Below are 22,076 nucleotides of genomic sequence, written 5' to 3'. Positions count from 1 at the left end.
CCATTCTCTTTGTACTGGTTTATCCAATTTCATCCTACTTTCAAACACTCTATCCTGGATCTAGCTATGTAGGTTGCTCCTGCATTTCAAGTGGGTATCAAGTATTTTTGAAATCGTGATGTGGCAAGAGGGTGGGGATGAAAAGGAATTCTACCACTTTTTCAGTTCCAACTCCGCCACTCTGAGCGAAAAAAATACCAACTTTCCTACACTCCTCCCGTCAATCACTGTTATCTAGAATTCATCTCTCTCTACTAACAGATACAAGTCCTTTGTAGCCTCTCTAAAAAGCCCCTCATAATTATGTTAGACAGAGGCTTGTCCACCTCTTTGCTATTGGCGAAGTATTTTAACCCCAATGAAAGTTAGGGCGTCGTTGAGGCACGGTTAGCACTGCCTTCTCACGGCACCGGGTCCAATTCCAGCATTGGCTACCTGTGTGGAGTTTGCACGTTCCCATGTCTGCGTGGATTTCCTCCCATACCCGAAGGCAGGCACGTTAGGTGGGTTAGCTTTACTTAACCGCCCAGAGTGTTCAGGATTAGCCATGGTAAATACGGGTATAGGGCTCGCATGCTCTTTGGAGAATGGGTGCAGATGGGCCAAATGGCTTTTTTTCCTGCACTGTCGAGATTCAGTGAAAAATTTCTGTTTCTTTCTCCACAGGTGCTGCTCAACCTGCTCAGTTTTTCTTCCACTTACTGTTTTTATTTCATATTTCCAGCAGCAGCAGATCAGTACTTTACTTCAATTACAAACCCATTCCCCTCTTCCAGGATCTTAGGGGGGAAACAACAGTATAAAAAAAGGGAGAAATCTGTGCAGTACCTATACAAAATTAATGATTGAAAATATTTTGATATTAAAGTGATACACATGCATGAAACTCATTTGCATTGTCATAACAGTATTTTCTAAATAAGGCAGAACAGCGATGATCTCGGTGGGGAAGGCTCGATTCCTTTATTCAATGATTTACGATGAATGCCTGGAAATTGAACTCCATCTGCCTGTCTCAAAGATGGTGCCGCCCTATGACCCAGGCTTTTCCGTCTCCAGGCAACCTGCATCGGCGCTGCCTAGCAACGTCAAACATTGACCTCGAAGTCCCACCTCTGAACTGCAGTTATTGGTTTGTTGCGGTGTATGACGTCATATTCCAATCTCTCATTGGTGCACAAACATATCGATCAAGCCTCATCCGGTTTCAGTCGAAGCGTCCGGCAGAAGCTGCAGACAAGCGATTCAACAAACTGTGTGTAAATATGTTTTCTTATAATTGCAAATAGATCTACATTGTTCCTAAATTAATTTTGCATCTACAATTGTTTCTGTTGATTTTGACAACATTTAATAAATTACGTTTTCTATTCAGTCTTTAATTTGTAAATTTCTTCCCATATCGGAATTGCTTGCACTTAAAATATTTCAATCTTTTATATTTTAATTTAGTTACCTCTGCTGTTTTGTTACTTTATTGTGCAACTGTGTGAATTTTGAGTCAGCTCTTTGTTCCTTTTTTAACTTCTATTTCTCTCAATGTATTTATTTTGCTGCTTCCTTAAAAAAGACTTCCCAAAAAGTGTCTTGAGAATGGACGTCCCTAATTCTCTCATCCTCTTTCCCTGGGATATTCCAGAAAGACTTTCAGTAAAGGTCACTCATAGTTATTTAATGAACATAGAACATTACAGTGCAGTACAGGCCCTTTGGCCCTTGATGTTGCACCACCCTGTCATACCAATCTGAAGCCCATCTAACCTACACTATTCCATGTACGTCCATTTGCCTGTCCAATGATGACTTAAGTGTACTTAAACTTGGCGAATCTACTACCGTTGCAGGCAAAGCATTCCATACCCTTGACTCTCTGAGTAAAGAAACTACCTCTGACATCTGTCCTATATCTATCACCCCTCAATTTAAAGCTATGCCCCCTTGTGCTCGCTGCCCTCATACTTGGAAAACGGCTCTCCCTGTCCACCCTATCTAACCCTCTGATTATCTTATATGTCTCTATTAAGTCACCTCTCAACCTTCTTCTCTCCAACAAAAACAGCCTCAAGTCCCTCAGTCTTTCCTCGTAAGACTTTCCCTCCATACCAGGTAACATCCTGGTAAATCTCCTCTGCACCTTTTCCAAAGCTTCCACATCCTTCTTATAATGCGGTGACCAGAACTGTACACAATACTCCAAGAGCGGCTGCACCAGAGCTTTGTACAGCTGCAGCATAACCTCATATTCCATGTACGTCCATTTGCCTGTCCAATGATGACTTAAGTGTACTTAAAGTTGGCGAATCTACTACCGTTGCAGGCAAAGCATTCCATACCCTTGACTCTCTGAGTAAAGAAACTACCTCTGACATCTGTCCTATATCTATCACCCCTCAATTTAAAGCTATGCCCCCTTGTGCTCGCTGCCCTCATACTTGGAAAACGGCTCTCCCTGTCCACCCTATCTAACCCTCTGATTATCTTATATGTCTCTATTAAGTCACCTCTCAACCTTCTTCTCTCCAACAAAAACAGCCTCAAGTCCCTCAGTCTTTCCTCGTAAGACTTTCCCTCCATACCAGGTAACATCCTGGTAAATCTCCTCTGCACCTTTTCCAAAGCTTCCACATCCTTCTTATAATGCGGTGACCAGAACTGTACACAATACTCCAAGAGCGGCTGCACCAGAGCTTTGTACAGCTGCAGCATAACCTCATGGTTCCAGAACTCGATGCCTCTATTAATAAAAGCTAAAACACTGTAAGCCTTCTTAACAACCTTGTCAACCTGGGTGGCAACTTTCAAGGATCTGTGTATGTGGACACCGAGATCTCTACTCATCTACACTACCAAGAATCTTACCATTAGCCCAGTACTTTGCATTCCGGTTACTCTGACCAAAGTGAATCACCTCACACTTGTCCACATTAAACTCCATTTGCCACCTCTCAGCCCAGCTCTGCAGCTTATCTATGTCTCTCTGTAACCTACAACATCCTTCGTCACTATCCACAACTCCACCGACCTTAGTGTCGTCTGCAAATTTACTAACCCACCGTTCTACGCCCTCATCCAGGTCGTTTATAAAAATGATGAACAGCAGTAGACCCAACACCGACCCTTTCGGTACACCACTTGTAACTGGACACCAGGATGAATATTTCCCATCAACCACCACCCTCTGTCTTCTTTCAGCAAGCCAATTACTGATCCAAACTGCTATATCTCCCACAATCCCATTCCTTCGCATTTTGTACAATAGCCTACTGTGGGGAACCTTATCGAACGCAGATGAGGGACATTTGAAGATCACCCAGACTGACTTAGAGAGTTTTGGTTGAATCCCATTCTCTGTTAGTCGCGGCCTGATTAGAAACTTAATCATTTAGGTCAATCATGTATTTGAGCTTGAGGGGGAGAACAGACTGCAGCAGTTCAGCAGGCACCGCAAGAGCAATTAGGGATGGCAATAAATGCTGGCCCAGCCAGCAACAGGCACATTCTTTACATCCTTTACAATAGACACCATCATTTTCTCAATCCTCGCGGGGTGGGAGAGAGGCATATTCATGTCTCAAAACACGCGATTGTGCTTTACAATCAGCACAATAAGTACTTTTTGAAGTCATTCTTAAGATCACTTATGAAGTTAAATTCGAGTTGAGACTGTTGTTCTTGGAGAGGAGAAAGCAGAGAAGAGATTTTATTGAAATATTCTAATTCATGAGTAACCTGGACAGAGTAAACAGAGAGAGTATGTTTTAATTCATGAAAGGTTCAAGTGGGCACAAATTTAAAGTAATTTGTGTAACAAATAAAAGCAAACAAGGAAAAGTTTTATCACACAGTGAATGGAGTTGCTCAAAGGTATGGTAGAAGTAGGTTCAAAATTGTCAAAGGATCCATGTGCAGGATGACAGAGGGAAAGTTGGAGAATGGCACTGGGTGAAATACACATTCAGACAGCCAGTGTGAACACTATGAGCCACATTGAATCTTACTGCATTGCAGCAATTCTGTGATTGTGTAATGTAGTCACAAAGCAGCCAATTTACACACATCAAGCTCCCATAAACAATAATGTCATCAGTCCAGATAATATGTTTTTGTGATATTACCAGATATGGGCCTGAACGCTGGCAGAAATCATTCTTCCCAATCCACTTTTCAAAATAAAGTAATGGGATCTTTATATTCTCTGGAAAGAGCAAGAAGGGCCTTGATTAGAGTCTCATCTGAATGACAAAACCAACAGTGCGACAGTCCCTCAGTACTGACCCTGCAACAGTGCAGCACTCCCTCAGTGCTGACCCTCTGAAATGCGGCATTCCCTCAGCACTGACCCTCTGACAGGTGGTAGTCCCTCAACACTGACCCTCCAACAGTGTGGCATTCCCTCAGTATTAACCTTGTGTGTCACTACATCCATACTGCTCTGTATTGTTGGACAAGATTTTATGTAGCAATCTCTGCAATGGATCTCTGGACTTGAGCTCTCCTGCCTGAGAATTTGCAAATGTTAGCAATAGTGTCAATATTGGCAGATGTAACAACCAGTTGCAGCCTCCTCCTTCACAGGAACATGTTTATTTGCTTTTTTGCAGGTTTAGGATATTTGAGGAAAATGCCACCTAAGAATAAGGGAAAGACAAAGAAAGTGAAGAAAGGAACAGAAGGTGAGTGAAGAGCAGAATAAATAGCAACATCTCAGTTGGTATTTTGTCACACGTACATTCCAGTGTAATGCTCCACAGTGTGAGATCAGCATTGATCTCGGATTATCTGAGGAGTTTGGAATGAAAGCTTAAATTATTATTTCTTTTATGGCTAGGGTTTCACTTTTGTTGTTTTGCTTCACTGGCAGATCATATAACATCTCAGGGTGAGGGAGGGACGGATGTGAAAAGGGGTCAGTTGTGGAGTTTATACGCTTCATGTGGCCAAGCTCAACGATGCAGCTGGTCACTTCCTGCCTGTGCCTTTGTGATCCACTCTGGTTCACCAGTTCAGGACCATGTACATGAACCTGATGTACCTTTCCATCAATATTCATCCAATTTTATTACAGCACCACCAAACATGAGAAGCAGAGATTTCGGTGGGGGCTCAGAGCACAGGCAGGAGGAGTTGCACTGGCAGAAGATGTCAGTTAGTTTAATCTCAACAATTTTAGCACAACAAATAACTGACTTAAATCAACAGTAGCCATGCTCTTTGTGTGAACTGCATTACTATGTCCCAAGATTCATATAATCTGATATCCATCATCGAATCCAGCAGGAACCTGGGCTCACTATTCCCCCTCCACCATTGCTTCAAACTGGGGCACCGATCACACTGTTCAAACAGGCTGATGGAATGACCACCTGTTCACTGCACAAGAAAACCTTTAAATTATTTAAATTTTGAGACGTGTGTTCCATGTAGTTTTAGGGAGAAACTACATTCATATTTTTTATGTTGTGGAAGATTCATTTTCAACCAAGCCTGACAAATATGTTCTAAAATACACAAGAAGGCACTAAATGATATGAAACAAAAACCCATTCAGAGTAAAGAAAAACTGAAATTGCAGGAAAAACTCAGCAGGTCTGGCAACATCTGTGGAGAGAAAGCAGAGTCAACATTTCAGGTCCAGTGACCCTTCTTCACTCACTGGACCCAAAACGTTAACTCTACTTTCTCTCCACAGAGGTAAACACAATGAGTGCAGATGCTGAAAACCAAATACTGGATTAGTGGTGCTGGAAGAGCACAGCAGTTCAGGCAGCATCCAACGAGCAGCGAAATCGACGTTTCGGGCAAAAGCCCTTCATCAGGAATAAAGGCAGAGAGCCTGAAGCGTGGAGAGATAAGCTAGAGGAGGGTGGGGGTGGGGAGAGAGTAGCATAGAGTACAATGGGTGAGTGGGGGGGAGATGAAGGTGATAGGTCAAGGAGGAGAGGGTGGAGTGGATAGGTGGAAAAGAAGATAGGCAGGTCGGACAAGTCCGGACAAGTCAAGGAGACAGTTACTGAGCTGGAAGTTTGAAACTAGGATGAGGTGGGGGAAGGGGAAATGAGGAAGCTGTTGAAGTCCACATTGATGCCCTGGGGTTGAAGTGTTCCGAGGCGGAAGATGAGGCGTTCTTCCTCCAGGCGTCTGGTGGTGAGGGAGCGGGTGTGAAGGAGGCCCAGGACCTCCATGTCCTCGGCAGAGTGGGAGGGGGAGTTGAAATGTTGGGCCACGGGGCGGTTTGGTTGATTGGTGCGGGTGTCACGGAGATGTTCCCTAAAGCGCTCTGCTAGGAGGTGGCCGAAACGTCGATTTCGCTGCTCGTTGGATGCTGCCTGAACTGCTGTGCTCTTCCAGCACCACTAATCCAGTATTTCTCTCCACAGATGCTGTCTGACCTACTGAGTTTTTCCAGCAATTTCTGTTTTTGTTTCTGATTTCCAGCGTCTGCAGTTGTTTGGGTCTTTTGTCCTGTTTAGTGTATAACCTGTTCAGAGTACCTCAGTTCTTTTTTTATTATTGCATGGATAATGGAATATAAATGTTTTACTTCAGTTGTACAGGGTATTGGTGAGACCACATCTGGAGTTCTGTGTATGGTTTAGATCTCTTGGTTTAGGGAGAGCAGTATTATCATGGAAGCAGTTCAGAGTAGCTTGCCTTGACTGATATCAGTCATGTAAGGGCTCTATAAGCAATAGTTGGGCCTGTATCAGAAGATTGAGAGGTGAGCTTATTGTAACATGTAGGATCCTGAGGGGACTTGACAGGGTAGATACACAAAGGATGTGCATCTCCTAGGGTCTAGAACTAGAACTAGATGCTTTAAAAATAAAGCATCTCCCACTTATGTTAGAAATGAAGTAATTCTTTTTCTCTCAAAGGGTTATTCGTCTGTGTAATTTTCTTCTCCAGAAAGCAGTAGAAGCTGGGTCGTTGAATATTTTTTAGACTGAGTGAGATAGATTGATGAGGATGTGAAATGACCATCAATGAATTTGTAACTGCAATTAGATCAGCTATGATCTGACTGAATGGTTAAGCAGCCTCTATCCAGCTCCCAATTCATATGTTGATCCATTAAAGGAATAGTTTTAACTTTGTCTCCTGTCACTCCTGATTGAAGTCAGTGTGCCCCAGGGCTGGTGAGGATATTTTTCCAGCCAGACTTTCTACTCCATCACAGAAGCATCAGATTTGATATTATCTTCACTACATACTTCCCTGAAAGGCTAGTTTCAAAGCTATTGATACTGTGTAATTATTCCCTGGGGAAATGAGCCAATTCAGTAATCATTCCATGTTATGATCTCTAGCTGCCACAGACAAGAGAATCTCAAAACAAACCAATTTCTGATTTGCACATGATTTAGAATTTTATGTAATGATAGGAAATCTAGCAATTTTGTTTTGTTTGTATGTTGTTCTCTCCCTGTTCTCTCTCACTCTCCTGACTCCTGACATCTCTTGTGTGCCTCTCTCACTGTTTCACATATTATAGGGGACAGCGTTGAGGAAAAATACAAGAGAACAGTTCATCAAGTTGAATCACTCAAAGATCAGTTGGGTAAGAGAATTCATTCTATATCCAGAATTTGAAATAAAGTTGGACACTAATTTCAGTTGGTGGACCTGAAGAGTTAATAGATTGGACGTGTTGATTGGCTGGAGTAAAGAATTTCACACAGGCCTTGTCGTTGCCATCACTGACAATTGCGTAATTCTCTGTAGCTCACTGTCACCATCAGCAGCCACACTCAGTAGGTGTTTTGTCAAGTTTAGGTTTTAAAGACAGGCCACTCTCCTCTTAATGGCCAAGGAATAACCTTCCAGTACAAATTATTAAGCGTTACATTCTGCATATGGCTGACATGTAATTTGTTGCACTGGAATGGATGGGAGAATAGAGGTAGCTTTATTTTGTATCTAACTCCATGTTGAACTTGTCTTTAGAGTGTTTGATGGGAACGGTGTAAAGGGAGCTTTACTTTCAGTTTACATTCAGTTTAAAACCATGTTGGGAGCTTTGCTCTTTATGTGGCCTGGTATTGTCCCTGTCCTAGGCGTGTGTGATGGCGGTGGTGTCAAGGGAGCTATACCTACTGTTTACTTTCAGTTGTAAAAAAAGATGGAGCCTTACCTTCAGTTTAAAAGGGCACAGAGAGATTTACATTCAGTTTAAAAGGGTAGAGAAAATTTTACTCTATATCTAACCCTCTACTGTAACTGGGAATATTTGATGGAGGCAGTGTCAAGGGAACTTTATTTTAACTTTTAAAGAGTAAATGGGCTTTTACTTTGTATGTAACCCCGTGCTATTCTTTCCATAGAGTGCTTGATGGGGATGGTATCGATGGATTTTTACTCTGTATCTAACCTTGTGCTGTCCCTGCCCCAGAATGCCAACACCAGGAACTGAAAGTGGCAAAATAAACTATAAATAAATAAGTTTGCATGTTCTCCCCGTGTCTGCGTGGGTTTCCTCCAGGTGCTCCGGTTTCCTCCCACAGTCCAAAGATGTGCAGGCCAGGTGAATTGGCCATGCTAAATTGTCCGTCGTGTTAGGTAAGGGGTAAATGTAGAGGTATGGGTGGGTTGCGCTTCGGCAGGTCGGTATGGACTTGTTGGGCCGAAGGGCCTGTTTCCACACTGTAATGTAATGTAATCTAATCTAATCTAAACTATTTTCTAGTATTTCTTACTTGATGAGCATAAACTAAGAGTTGGATTAAAGGCACTGTGTGAATGTTTGATCCTTCATTACCAGTTTTGCGGAAAGATATTGCAAGACAGGCTTTGATGGTTAAAGAAGAGTGGAAGGCAAAGTTGCAACTTCTCAAGAATGATTTGACTGAGGAACAAGACGTTAAGAAGGCAATCCATTCCGGTAAGTGTAAGACAGAAATGGAAACAGAATCTAGCACCTGCCCATGATGCAGAGTGAGGCAGGGACTCCACTGAGAATATCAAGGAAACAAGTCTGTCACAAACTGACCTTCCTGGGGCCTGACCTGGTCTGTGCAAAGTGAGATGATGAAAGCTGGTACGGGATGTCCAAGCCCGTCACATATTCCAGAGTTTCAAGGTTAGTGATTAGTTTCTCTGAGAATTTCAAAGATGTTGTTGTGATTGGGTTAGGGTTTGATAAAATCAGGTTTAATTACAGGGACGGTCAGCTGCAGCCTCAGCTGTCTTTTCCTCACCTCGACCAGCCCATTTTGGGCTAAATAATATTGTCACCGATTATTTCCGATCAAAAACTGTGCCTGAATATCATTCAGAGAGATGTCTGTTCCAGGACACAACAGAGAGTCAGAAATGTGTGATCGAGACTAGAGCAGAGGAGGAGTTATGGTTAGGGTTAGCAGAGTGAGATAAATTTGGTATGATAGCATTCGGAGTGTACATAGAGAGTTATGAGGGTGAGAGAGCAAACAAGCTGGAGAAGTGACTCAGCATCAGGAGTCCATCAAGACTATACAGGCTCTGAGCGCACAGCATAAAAGTCCAGTGCCCTAGAGAGCATTGGATCCCTCAAATGTCCATTATGAAAACCAGCCTTCCTTCCATAGACTCCATCTACACTTCCTGCTGCCTTGGGAACGCAGCCAACATAATCAAGGACCCCTCCCACTCTTTTCCATTGGGCAGAAGGTACAAAATTTTGAAAACACATCCCAACACATTCTTCCACGCTGTTATCAGATTTGTGAATAGACCTCTCTCATGTATTAGAGTTGATCTTTCTCTGCACCTTCTCTGTAACACTCTAATCTGCATTCTGTTCTATTTCCCTGATGTACTTATGTTAGGTATGATTTGTCTGGTTAGCAGCAAAACAATACTTTTCACTGTATCTCGGCTATGAAATCAGATAAGGCAGATTTGAACACGTGGGTGAAACACAAACCATTGATACAGCTGCAGCAGCACAAGACACGGTCACCATAGCGTGCTCCCCAAACAGAACTGATTGCTACTGAGAGGGAGCACAAATGATCAAGTTTGATGTGAATGTTGTAAACAGTCCCTACACCACTGCAGTCATCTTCATCTCTCTTCATTCCAGACATGACTCGTCAGTACAAGACAATGAGGGCAGACATGGAACTGAGAGTACATCAGCTGGAGATTGAGATCAGTCACCTGCAGCAACAACTCAGTGAGTGCTATGAACACCACACAGAGCAGTGTCAGCATTGGAAGTATGTGTGTATCTGTCTGTTTGTGTATGTGTGACTATCTCTAGTGTATGTGCGTGTGTAACTTGATTGTAAGTTTAGCGTTTGTGGCCAAATTAATGTTTGTCCAAAATTAAATTACTGAAAATCAGCCTAACCTGATCACACTAAATCCACTGGTGTGGAGATGCCTCTGGTGTTGTGTGACTTTTAACTAAATCCACTAGGACCCTGCTGGGACTGTGTTGGGATTGGATTGAGACTGTGCTGGGACTGTCTTGGGATTATGCTGGGAATGTGTTAGGGTTGTGCTGGGACTGTGCTGGGAATATGTTGGGATTGTGCTGGAAATGTGTTGGGTTGTGCTGGAGTTTGTAACGCTGATTGTACCATGGAGCTTTGTTACAATTTGGTTTAATGAGGGAAGGGGGAACTGTGAAAGTGAAGATGCTTGAACTAATTCAGTCACTTATCTTCAGCATCATGTCAACAGCAACTAGCAAGGACTCAGGAGGAGAAGTTGCAGATCATCAAGGAGAAGGATTCCACCATCAAAGAACTCCAGAGCAAGATAGACAACATGGAGACTGAGTATGAGGCCATCCTCCATGTAAGTAGCCATGTCAGGAAGTGATAAACACACCTGTGTCGTAGGGATACATATCTGAGTTAGTATTTTTAATTCTTCCACAGGATGTAAGCAGTGCTGGCAAGACCTATCCCTGAACTGATTGGCTGTTGTCCATTTCAGAGGACAGCTTTCAGAGGACAGCTTTCAGAGGACAGCTTTGTTAAAAGCTGCGGTCTTTCTGAACTGCTGTCAGCTCAAGGTCATGAAACCTCTCAGTCAGACATGAAACGTGCCACAACACCATTTCAAAAAGTGTGGCCTGGGAGTTTCTCCCTGGTGTCTGAGCCAGTATTTACCTCTCAATTAATCTGGCCACTGCTGCTTTTGGGGTACTGCTGTGTGCAAGTTGGCAGCTGAATTCACATCATTACAAAGAATGACATTTCTTTCGTTTTTTAAATTTTTTTTCCACAAGTTTACAAAAGAAAACTAAAAAAAAGACCCAAGTATAAACATTGATATATAGTTAAATCTTAAATAAATCATAACCAAAATCTATCAAACAAGAAAAAAAAATACCAAGAGAAAAAAAAGACAAAACTCAACTAACTCCTCATCTAACTTACAACTAACCAGAGTGTATCATTAAAATTCTTACATTATTCAAGAGAAAAAATATCCAACAGATAACACATAAATTGAGCAGTGATGTACATGCTCGGAATGTGTTAACGTCAGATGACAACAAAACCCGTATTTATCCAAAACATCCCGAGCATAGAGCATATAAAATTTACAAAAATAAAAGCTCTTTAGTACATTCAGATCAATATAATTTTAAAAATTTCTAAATAGTAAAAAAAAGTATAAAACGTATTTAAATGGAGATCTTCACCCTTATTCCCAGAGGGCATCACTTCCTTTCCAAAAAACCCATCATAACCTCTCCCAACGAATGACCCACCCTTGACCCAGGCACCCCACGATAGAATAAAGAAAATTCAAGTATACTACTGAACTAGAACTAACAGTGAGTACCCTATCCCCCACCCACACCCCCCCCCCCCCCCCACATCAACACCTGGATATATTTGGTAATGTTAATACCATATATGAACATATATGACTTTAAAATTACAGTCTCAGCAAATAATAATTAAATATATTAATACAAAATAACAGGGGAAAACAACCCCGCTCCCAAGGACAAAGATAAAATAAGATAAGCTTTTGTAGCGCGGCCGAGAATGAATTCCACCAACTTCGGGACTCTTCTATGAAAGCATTGATCTTTGCGTCGAGTTTGGAGATTATTTCCGTGAGGGTCGCCACCGTAGGTAAGCCCCCCGGGGCGGCTGTGGACGCCTCTCCTGCAGCTGGGGAGGGTGGGGGAGGGGCTCCTGCCTGCTGAGAACTGCAGGCTCTTTTCCCCCTAGTCATTTTTACAGGAGACTGAACTGTATAAATTTAGTACTAAACCACTAAATACATTAAATAAAAATTATTTTTAGTTGATTTGGTGAGTGTGGTGGGGGAGGGTGGCCCACTTTGCCTAGGTCTTGGGAGGAGCACTATAGACTCAGACTTGCTGAGTCGCCGCCATCTTGGATCTCCATAATGACATTTCTAAAGAATTTCATTGTTGGGATGCCCCAAGCACCTGAAAAGTGAATTACGACTGTGTCATTCCAATTTTTTCTGTATCTCTAACTAAACTCAGACACATCCGGGTTTAGTAGTTCAATGTATGGGACAGCTAGGGGGCAAAGTACAACACAGAAACAAGCCATTCGGCCCACTTGGTCTACGCTGGTATTTACAGTCCACATGTGGACTCTCCTCACTTCCCTTCTTCATCTCACCCTATCAGTATCTCCTTCTCCCTCTTGTCTCTATCTAACTTCTCTTTAAATTTACTATTTAACCTCATCTTACTCCCTGTGACAGCGTGTCCTACACTTTATGCGTAAAATTCTCAATTGGATTAATCAGTCACTATCTGATATTTATGGCCTAGTTTTGCACCCCTTCATATTAGAAACATCTTCTCTTTATCCTAACTAACGCTTTCATAATTTTAAGCCCTCTATCTAGAAATTACTGAAGGAGTTGAATATATGACCATAAGACATAGGAGTGGAAGTAAGGCCATTTGGCCTATCGAATCCACTCCTCCATTCCATCACAGCTGATGAGCATTTGCCCCCACTTGCCCCCACTCTCCCCGTAGCTCTTAATTCCTTGCAAGATCAAGAATTTATTAATCTAAATAATAAAGCAGCTTGAGAGTTTTCAGTGAGCTTTTCCCAGACTCCTCCTGAACACAATTCCCTGTGTTATAAACTCTTCCTACTTCTTGCTTTCTCTACATGCTGTATTCAAGATCCATCTCACTGACATCAGAACCCCAAACTGAAAACAAGGCCAATTCGCCCAGACATGTCTGGCAGGTACTTCAAGAGAGGGATGAGTAAATCAGACAATTAATCCCACATCCCCTCCTCTGGCTTGTCAGTCCTGAGACTTTGCCTTTGTTTGTCCGTGGATTTTAGATATCGCTGGGAAAGTTAGTATTGGCCTTCAGAAGGTGAGTATTTGGTCAACTCCCTTTTGAAAGTTACTGTTGAATCTACTTCTTAAATCCTTTCGGGTAGTGTGTTCTAGATCAAAACATAACACTGTGTAAAATTATAATTCTCCAATATACATCCGGACTTCTCCTTGCCATTTTGGAACTCTGTGATCTCTCAGAGATCCTTCCCCTGCTCCCCCTGTTAACTCATAAAACCTCAACCAAACCCCTAGGTGATTGAATGGGATCCTTTCATGTGGTATCAGGCTGGAGCTTTGTGAACACTGAGACACACTGACCCCTCTCTCTGTCCGTCTGTCTGTCTGTCTTTTGCCTGCCCTCCACAATACAGGAGAGCCTGGACCTGCTACTGAACAAGGTGGAAGCAGCCAGACTCCACTGGGAGAAGACAGCAACGAGTTTCCATTCTGAACAAAAGCAAAAACTGCTGGAATTTGGACTCAATCCTCTGGAGATTTAAGCCCTGGGGGATGGTGGATATTTGGTTGGCGGGTCCCCGGGTGTAATTGTTTTCCTTTATTCTTTCACAAGTTGTGCATATTGCCTTTGAAATGGAAGGTTTACAAAAATCCATTTAAGGGTCAACCACTTTACTGAGTCTGGAGTCACAATCAATGGTTGTTACATAGTCACCGAGTCTAGTTTTCAACTCCAGATTCATTACTTCAGTTGGTGATAATGTAACCACTGTGGGTTGCCATAAAACTTATCTGGTTCACTGACGTCCTTTAGGGAAGGAAACCCCCAAGCCTACCTGGTCTGGCCTAAATCCAGACCCACAGTAATGTGGCTGACACTTAACTGCCCTCTGGGCAATTAGGGACGGGCAATAAATCCTGACCTGGCCAGCAACACCCTCACCCCGTGAATGAATACAAACGAATAAAAAGAAATGAATAAAAGTAAAATGAATAAAAAGTACCAACTATGCTCCTGCAATAACCGATGACTCCCACCCACCAACTGCTCTTCCAGATCACCTTCTGCCTCCCCTCACTGTTCTTATTTAAGGGGTTGCAGCAATTTTCAATTTTCAAATATGGGTCCAAGGGGGAAGAATTGCAAAGAGCTGTTACGTGTAATTTGTGCAGTAAGCCAGCACATTGTAAACATGGTAACATTCCGAGCACCCTCAGTTCCCACGAGTTATTATGGTTTGTTTTGCCTGATGACAAGGGCTGGCATTGTGCTCAAACGGTCACTCAAAACATTTCTAGTGTCACTCAGACCAGTTAGAGTCATGGGGTCACAGAGACATACAGCGCAGAAATGGACTCCGGTCCAACTTGTCCATGCCAACCAGATATCCTAAATAAATCTAGTCCCATTTGCCAACATTTGGCCCATATTCGTCTAAACGTTTTCTATTCATATACCCATCCAGATGCCTTTTAAATGTTGCAATTGTACCAGCCTCCACCACATCCTCTGGCAGCTCATTCCATACACGTACCACCCTCTGCATGAATAAGTTGCCCCAAATAGTCTCTTTTAAATCTTTCCCCTCTCACCCTAAACCTATGCCCTCTAGTTCTGGACTTCCCCACTCCATGAAAAGACTTTGCCTATCTACCCTATCCATGCCCCTCATGATTTTATAAACCTCTATAAGGTCACCCCTCAGCCTCTGACGCTCCAGGGAAAACAGCCCCAGCCTGTTCAGCCTCTCCCTATAGCTCAAATCCTCGAACCCTGGCAGCATCCTTGTAAATCTTTTCTGAACCCTTTCAAATTTCACAACATCCTATAGGAGGGAGACTAGAATTGCACGCAGTATTCCAAAAGGGGCCTTTACAGCTGTAACATGACCTCACAACTCCTGTACTCAATGCTTTGACCAATGAAGGAAAGCATAACAAACACTTTCTTCACGATCCTATCTACCTGCAACTCCACTTTCAAGGAGCTATGAACCTGCACTCAAGGTCTCTTTGTTCAGCAACACTACCTTGGACCTCATCATTAAGTGTATAAGTCCTGCTAAGATTTGCTTTCCCAAAATGCAGCACCTGATGTTTATCTAAGTTGAACTCCATCTATCATTCCTCAGCCCATCAAGATCACATTGTAATCTGAGGTAACCTTCTTTGCTGTCCACTACACCTCCAATTTTGGTGTCAACTTACTAACTATTCCTCCCAATGTTCGCATCCAAATCATTTATATAAATGACGAAAAGCAGTGGACCAGCACTGATCCTTCTGGCACACCACTGGTCACAGGCCTCCAGTCTGAAAAACAACCCTCCACCACCACCCTCAGTCTTCTACCTTTGAGCCAGTTCTGTATCCAAATGGCTAGTTCTCCCTCTATTCCCTGAGATCTAACCTTGCTAATCAGTCTCCCATGGGGAACCTTGTCGAACGCCTTACTGAAGTCCATATAGATCACGTCCACCGCTCTGCCCTCATCAATCCTCTTTGTTACTTTTCAAAAAATGCAATCAAGTTCATGAGACATGATTTCCCATGCACAAAGCCATGTTGACTATCCCGAATCAGTCCTTGCCTTTCCAAATACATGTAAATCCTGTCCCTCAGGATTCCCTCCAACAACTTACCCACTATCAATATCAGGCTCGCCGGTCTATAGTTCCCTGGCTTTTCCTTACCACCTTTCTTAAATAGTGGCACTACGTTCGCCAACCTCCAGACTTCTGATACCTCACCTGTGACTATCGATGATATAGGTATCTCAGTAAGGGGCCAAGTAATCACTTCCCTAACTTCCCACAGGGTACACCTGATCAGGTCCTGGGGATTTATCTACTTTCATGTGTTTCAAGACATCCAGCACTTCCTCCTGTGTAATATGGACATTTTTCAAGATGTTACCATCTATTTCCCCACATTCTATTATCTTCTATATCCTTCACCACAGTAAACACTTTAAAGATTACAGGAAGTTAGAGCAGGAAGGAGACAGAGACAGAAGCAAGCTCCATGCTGTAAAGAACTATTAAGCTGGACTGCTGTAGACTTTTGTATGGTGAGAACTCAGTGAAAGGTTGAGCAATTGGATATGTCTGTGCTGTTAGAACTCAGGAAGATATTCTAGGAGTTAATAGACAGCTAAGTGTTGGGGCCAGGGTACCTGAGAAATCTGAAGAAATGTGGGAACTCCCTGCTACCTGTAAGTATGGTTTCCAATAATTGGGAGCATCGTCCTAGGAATGTGGCAGTCAATTATTGAGTGGCTTTTGAAAGAGTTCAAAAGCTAGGTCTTTGAAAGAGACAAATTTGGAATCTCTTGTAGAGTTTAATAAGATTAAAGTCTGGAGATAACTGAGAAATCTATGGGATGTACCTTGACCACAGTTTGATGTACCCTGTGGGATGTTAGACCACAGTTTATCTGTTAAATCAGGTTAATTCTGGATATTAGAATAAAAGTTGTAGATATTGATACATATTTGTAGATCATATTCCTGTTCTAATGTTGTAATGTTTATTGTTGTTGTTCAAAGCCAATGAATCCTGGGCCTTTATTCTCTTTGTAAGATCATGGGAACTCATAGAGTCATAGACTCATAGAGATGTACAGTATGGAAACAGACCCTTCGGTCCAACCCGTCCATGCCAACCAGATATCCCAACCCAATCTAGTCCCTCCTGCCAGCACCCGGTCCATATCCCTCCAAACCCTTCCTATTCATATACCCATCCAGATGCTTTTTAAATGTTGCAATTGTACCAGCCTCCACTGCTTCCTCTGGCAGCTCATTCCATACACGCATGACCCTCTGCATCAAAAACGTTTCCCCTTACATCTCTTTTCTACCTTTCCCCTCTCACCCTAAACCTATGTCCTCTAGTTCTGGACTCCCGACCCCAGGGAAAAAACTTTGCCTATTTATCCTATCCATGCCCCTCATAATTTTGTAAACCTCTATAAGGTCATCCCTCAGTCTCCGACGCTCCAGGGAAAACAGCCCCAGCCGGTATGGCCTCTCCCTATAGCTCAAATCCTCCAACTCTGGCAACTTGAACCCTTTCAAGTTTCAGAAAATCTTTCCAATGGGAAGCAGACCAGAATTGCATGCAATATTCCAACAGTGGCCTAACCAATGTACTGTATAGCCACAACATGACCTCCCAATTCCTGTACTCAATATTCTGACCAATAAAGGAAAACATACCAAACGCCTTCTTCATTATCCTATCTACCTGCGACTCCACTTTCAAAGAGCTATGAACCTGTACTCCAAGGTCTCTTTGTTCAGCAACACTCCCTCGGACCTTACCATTAAGTGTATAAGTCCTGCTAAGATTTGCTTTCCCAAAATGCAGCACCTCGCATTTATCTGAATTAAACTCCATTTGCCACTTCTCAGCCCATTGGCCCATCTGGTCAAGATCCTGTTGTAATCTGAGGTAACCCTCTTCGCTGTCCACTACACCTCCAATTTTGGTGTCATCTGCCAACTTACTAACTATACCTCTTGTTTTCTCAGATCCATTTATTTCTTAACTTGTAAAACTTCTAACTATCAGTAACATATACAAAGATTTTCAGCAGTGCCTTAGCAGAATTTTCCTTATCTTCTGATGTCTGGCCTAAGCTTGAAATTCTGTTGATACATTTCAGACACTGCAGTTTTTAAACATTATTTTACGTAACCTATAAATCATGACTACAAACACTTCAGAAACGGTGCTCAAGATTTGGGGAGAAGAATAATGCTTTGAATCAGGGGATACCAATTTGAAACTTCCAAGGATTTGCAGCTAAACGTTGTGGGATGATAACGATCAACTTTTACTTCACATTTTGAAACAAGAAACAAAAAATATAAAGCTACATGGCAGAAAAAGGCAATATCGACATCAAGAACTTGCAATGTTACAAAGGCATTTGGTACTCTATGTTTGTCTTTTTGAGCTCACAAAGGCAGGGTTCACAAAAGGAGAACAAGACTTTTCTCCATTTCGAGCACTCGAGGTCAACATCAAATACATTTAAGTGGCAACTAAAGTTTACTTAGCCTTGACTTCAGAAGTTTAACACTAGCTGAACCTGGTGAGATTTTATATCCCTACTTTTCTGGCCAAAGATGACAGCCAAATTACTCTAAACTGTGAGCTGTCCATAGCTGAGACATGCAACATTCATTTCATCCAAGAGTGAAGAGAGAAGCAGCCTGAACTCAAAGTATGGGCACGATAGGGTATGGTATTGACCTCGTGACAGTTGACCAAAGTTGAAATTTCAAGTTTGCAATAGCACTGAAGTTTAGTACTCACTAGTTTATGAAGTCTACTGCTTGAATTTTGAGTTGAACTCACACTTTGTTTACTTCAAGTTACTGGTCCCAAGCTGGATTTCAGCGTGAATTTGGCTATCTGGTCTGGGATCACAACATTGACACACAATCACACATAATGATACACATGATGAACCACACCTATATTCTCAGTGATTCTCAAACTGATGACTGTAAAGATTTTCTAGAGAGCTGGTGAGTTCATTGGGTGGTTTTGGTTGTGTCTTTGGTGCAAGCCAGGAGGTGAGAGCCAATTGCTGCCTATCCAATGCAGAATCACCTAGCTGTTGCATTGAGGACACTTACCACTTTCTGCAGACAACACCAAATTTTTTTAAAACATGACATCAACTCTTTACATGCTGGTTTCATAAAATGGGTATTCTGTGGTTTAATTTAGATGGAGGTCTGTGATTGTTAATCCATTTGAAATAAAGCACTGCTCTAATAGATACAAACACCTCAGAAATGACAGAAACTCAGAAGGAGTTGCATCTTCAAAGTGACATTAACACACACTTGTTATAAATATGAGCTGACAATATCCTACTGTATTCCATGAAAGTAATCATTGTCATTTTGATGTTTAGGCCAATGTGACAATGTCAGTCTCACCTACCTTCAGCAGCTGCTCTGGAAATGGCTCAAATTGTGAGCAGCGAGTGAGGAACTAGACAGAGAACAGGATAGAACACTACAAACCAGGAGTCAAACTGGCCAGATTCTGCTTTAGGTTTCAGTGCGTGTGCATGCAAATTCTTACATACATGTTTGTGTTCACATGGATGCCTTTCCCCACACACGCACCCCCCCCCCCCCCCCCTCCCCGCCCCCCTCACTCTGTGTTGCTTCTTTGTGTGAGTTGGTGTGTCAGTGTACATCTATCTCTCTATTCCTCTCAGTCTCTTTCTCTGTCCTGGTTCATGGACAGTTTTGTATGTCGGTGCCGCTATAATTCTTAGAAAAGCTCGTTGCTGTCTCAAAAAGAACCAAGTACAGGTGGAGGAAAGGTCATTGATGAAGCAATTGAAGATGATTGGGCCTAGGACACTACCCTGAGGAACTCCTGCAGAGATGTTCTGGAGCTGAGATGACTGACCTCCAACAACCACATTTTCCAATGTACCAAGTATGACTCCAACCAGCAGAGAGTTTTCCCCCTGATACCCATTGATTTCAGTTTTGCTAGGACTCCTCGACACCACACTTGATCAAATGCAGCCTTGATGTCAAGGGCTGTTATTCTCGCTTCCAACTCTTTTGGCCATGTTTGAACCAAGGCTGTAGTGAGGTCAGGAGCTGAGTGGCCCTGGCTGGACTCAAACTGGGCATCACTGAGCAGGTTATTGCTGAGCAGGTGGTGCGTGATAGCCCTGTTGATGACACCTTCCATCACTTTACTGATGATTGAGAGTAACTAGCTGGGTTGGATTTGTTCTTACTTTGATCCATTATACAGGGAGTATTGTGGGAGGTGCACTTGGTAAGTAGAGGTCAGGGGCTGTTTTTTCCTCCGCTTCAATTTACATTAATCTTTTCATACTCATAAGGTTTTGGAATAGTGGGATTTAGGCTATTAGAGCAGTTTCTGGACTATTGTTTACAAAATAGTGTTTGTAGTATTTTTAGTGAAAAACTAACACTTAGGACCATTTCATTTGCTGTGAATTAATTTAAAAGAAATTTGTTTTAATAGTAGCTAGATACTAAAAATGGCAGTCAGCTGGGTAGTATGGTTCTCTTGTGGAATGTGGGAAATCAGAGATAATTTGAATGTCCTGAACAACCACATTGCAGGAAGCGTGTCCAATTGCAGCTCCTGTCAAACTGCATGGATCAGTTGGACACAGTTAGAAGTATGCAGGAGGGGGAAAACCTCACGACAGGAGTTTTAGAGCAGTATAAAAAAAAGTTGCATGTTTTGAAAAGCATTTTGGTAGATATGTCCCTAGGCCACGATGGGATCTATCCCAAAATACTGAGAGAGGTCAGGGAGGAAATTTCTGGAACTTTGTATGAAATCTTTGTGTCCTCTTTAGTCAAAGATGGAGAATGGCCAATGTTATTCCTTTGTTTAAGAAGGGCTACAGGGATAATTCAGGAAATTACAGGCTAATGAACCTTATATCAGTGGTAGGGAAATTATTGGAGAAGAATCTTAAAGATAGGATTTACTCACATTTGGAGAAACATGGATAAGCAGCATTGTTTTGTACAGGGAAGGTCACATCACACAAACATGATTATGCTTTTTGTGGAAGTGACGAAGGTGATTGGTGAGGGCAGGGTGGTAGATGTTGTCGATATGGACTTTAGCAAGGCCTCTGGCAAAGTCCCTCACGGCAGGCTGATACAGAAGGTGAGGTGACATGGGACCTATGGTGAGATGGATACGGAACTGGCTTAGTCATAGAAGACAGATTGTAGCGGAAGAAGGGTGTTATTCTGACTGGAAATCTGTGACCAGTGGTGTTCCACAGGGATCAGTGCTGGGAATTCTGCTGTTTGTAATATTTGTAAATGATTTGGAGGAGACTGTGGGTGATCTGATTAGTAAGTTTGTGGATGACACAAAGATTGGGGGAGCTGTGGATAGTGAGGAGGATTGCCAGGGGATACAGCAGGATGTAGATAGCCTGGAGACTTGGGCGGAGAAATGGCAGAGATGGAGTTTAATTTGTTCAAATACAAGGTGATGCATTTTGGATAATCTAATTCAGGAGGGAAGTATACAGTAAATGGCAGAACCATTATTAGCATCAACATACAGAGGGATCTAGGTACACAAGTCCACAGTTCCCTGAAAGAGGTAGCACAAATGGATAAGGTGGTCCTTCATCAGTCAGGGCATAGACTATAAAAAATGGCAAGTCATGTTGCATCTCTACAGAACTTTAGTTTGGCCATATTTGGAATATTATGTACAGTTCTAGCCATCACTACCAGAAGGATGTGAGGCTTTGGAGAAGATACAGAAAAGGATTACCAGGATATGGCCTGATCTGGAGAGTATTAGCTAATAGGAGAGATTGGACAAAATTAATTTGTTTTCACTTAAACGTCAGAGGCTGAGGGGCGATCTGATAGAAGTTTACAAAAATATGAGATGCATGATTAGTTGGAGTCTTTTTCCCAGGGTCAATGACTAGGGGACATAGGTTGAAGATAAAAGAGGGAAAGTATAAAGGAGATGTGAGTGTTTTACACAGAGGTGTGGTCACAGGCTTGATGGGCTGAATGGCCTGTTCCTGTGCTGTACAGTTCTAACCTAGTTAGAGACTGCAAAGTGATTACTGAATGCATTAACAGGTATGGACAATAATTGCAATGAGTAACCAGCAAAGTTTATTCAGATTTATTGTAATCCCTTGCCCAGCATACCACTAAACAAAAACTAAGCTTGAATTGGACAGAAGATTAGTTCCTGGAGAAGGGAATAGAGAAAAAGGAAGCAGAGATAGGCAGAAAACCGATAGC

The 22,076-nt window shown here is 42.4% G+C and overlaps 1 protein-coding gene across 1 annotated transcript; it reads left to right on the top strand.

Annotated features, from left to right (window-relative positions):
- Nucleotides 1–1,184: 1,184 nt before the first annotated feature.
- On the top strand, nucleotides 1,185–17,664 carry drc12 (dynein regulatory complex subunit 12 homolog). The gene is made up of 7 exons (XM_072593488.1): nucleotides 1,185–1,255; nucleotides 4,602–4,673; nucleotides 7,493–7,558; nucleotides 8,759–8,878; nucleotides 10,061–10,153; nucleotides 10,652–10,782; nucleotides 13,668–17,664. The coding sequence occupies exons 2-7, from the start codon at nucleotides 4,622–4,624 to the stop codon at nucleotides 13,794–13,796; spliced, it is 591 nt and encodes a 196-aa protein (XP_072449589.1). The 5' UTR covers nucleotides 1,185–1,255; nucleotides 4,602–4,621; the 3' UTR covers nucleotides 13,797–17,664.
- Nucleotides 17,665–22,076: the final 4,412 nt, after the last annotated feature.

The sequence above is a fragment of the Chiloscyllium punctatum genome, chromosome 23 (assembly GCF_047496795.1).
Source record: "Chiloscyllium punctatum isolate Juve2018m chromosome 23, sChiPun1.3, whole genome shotgun sequence".
Taxonomy (NCBI): domain Eukaryota; kingdom Metazoa; phylum Chordata; class Chondrichthyes; order Orectolobiformes; family Hemiscylliidae; genus Chiloscyllium; species Chiloscyllium punctatum.
This window is presented reverse-complemented; position numbering and strand designations above follow the sequence as displayed.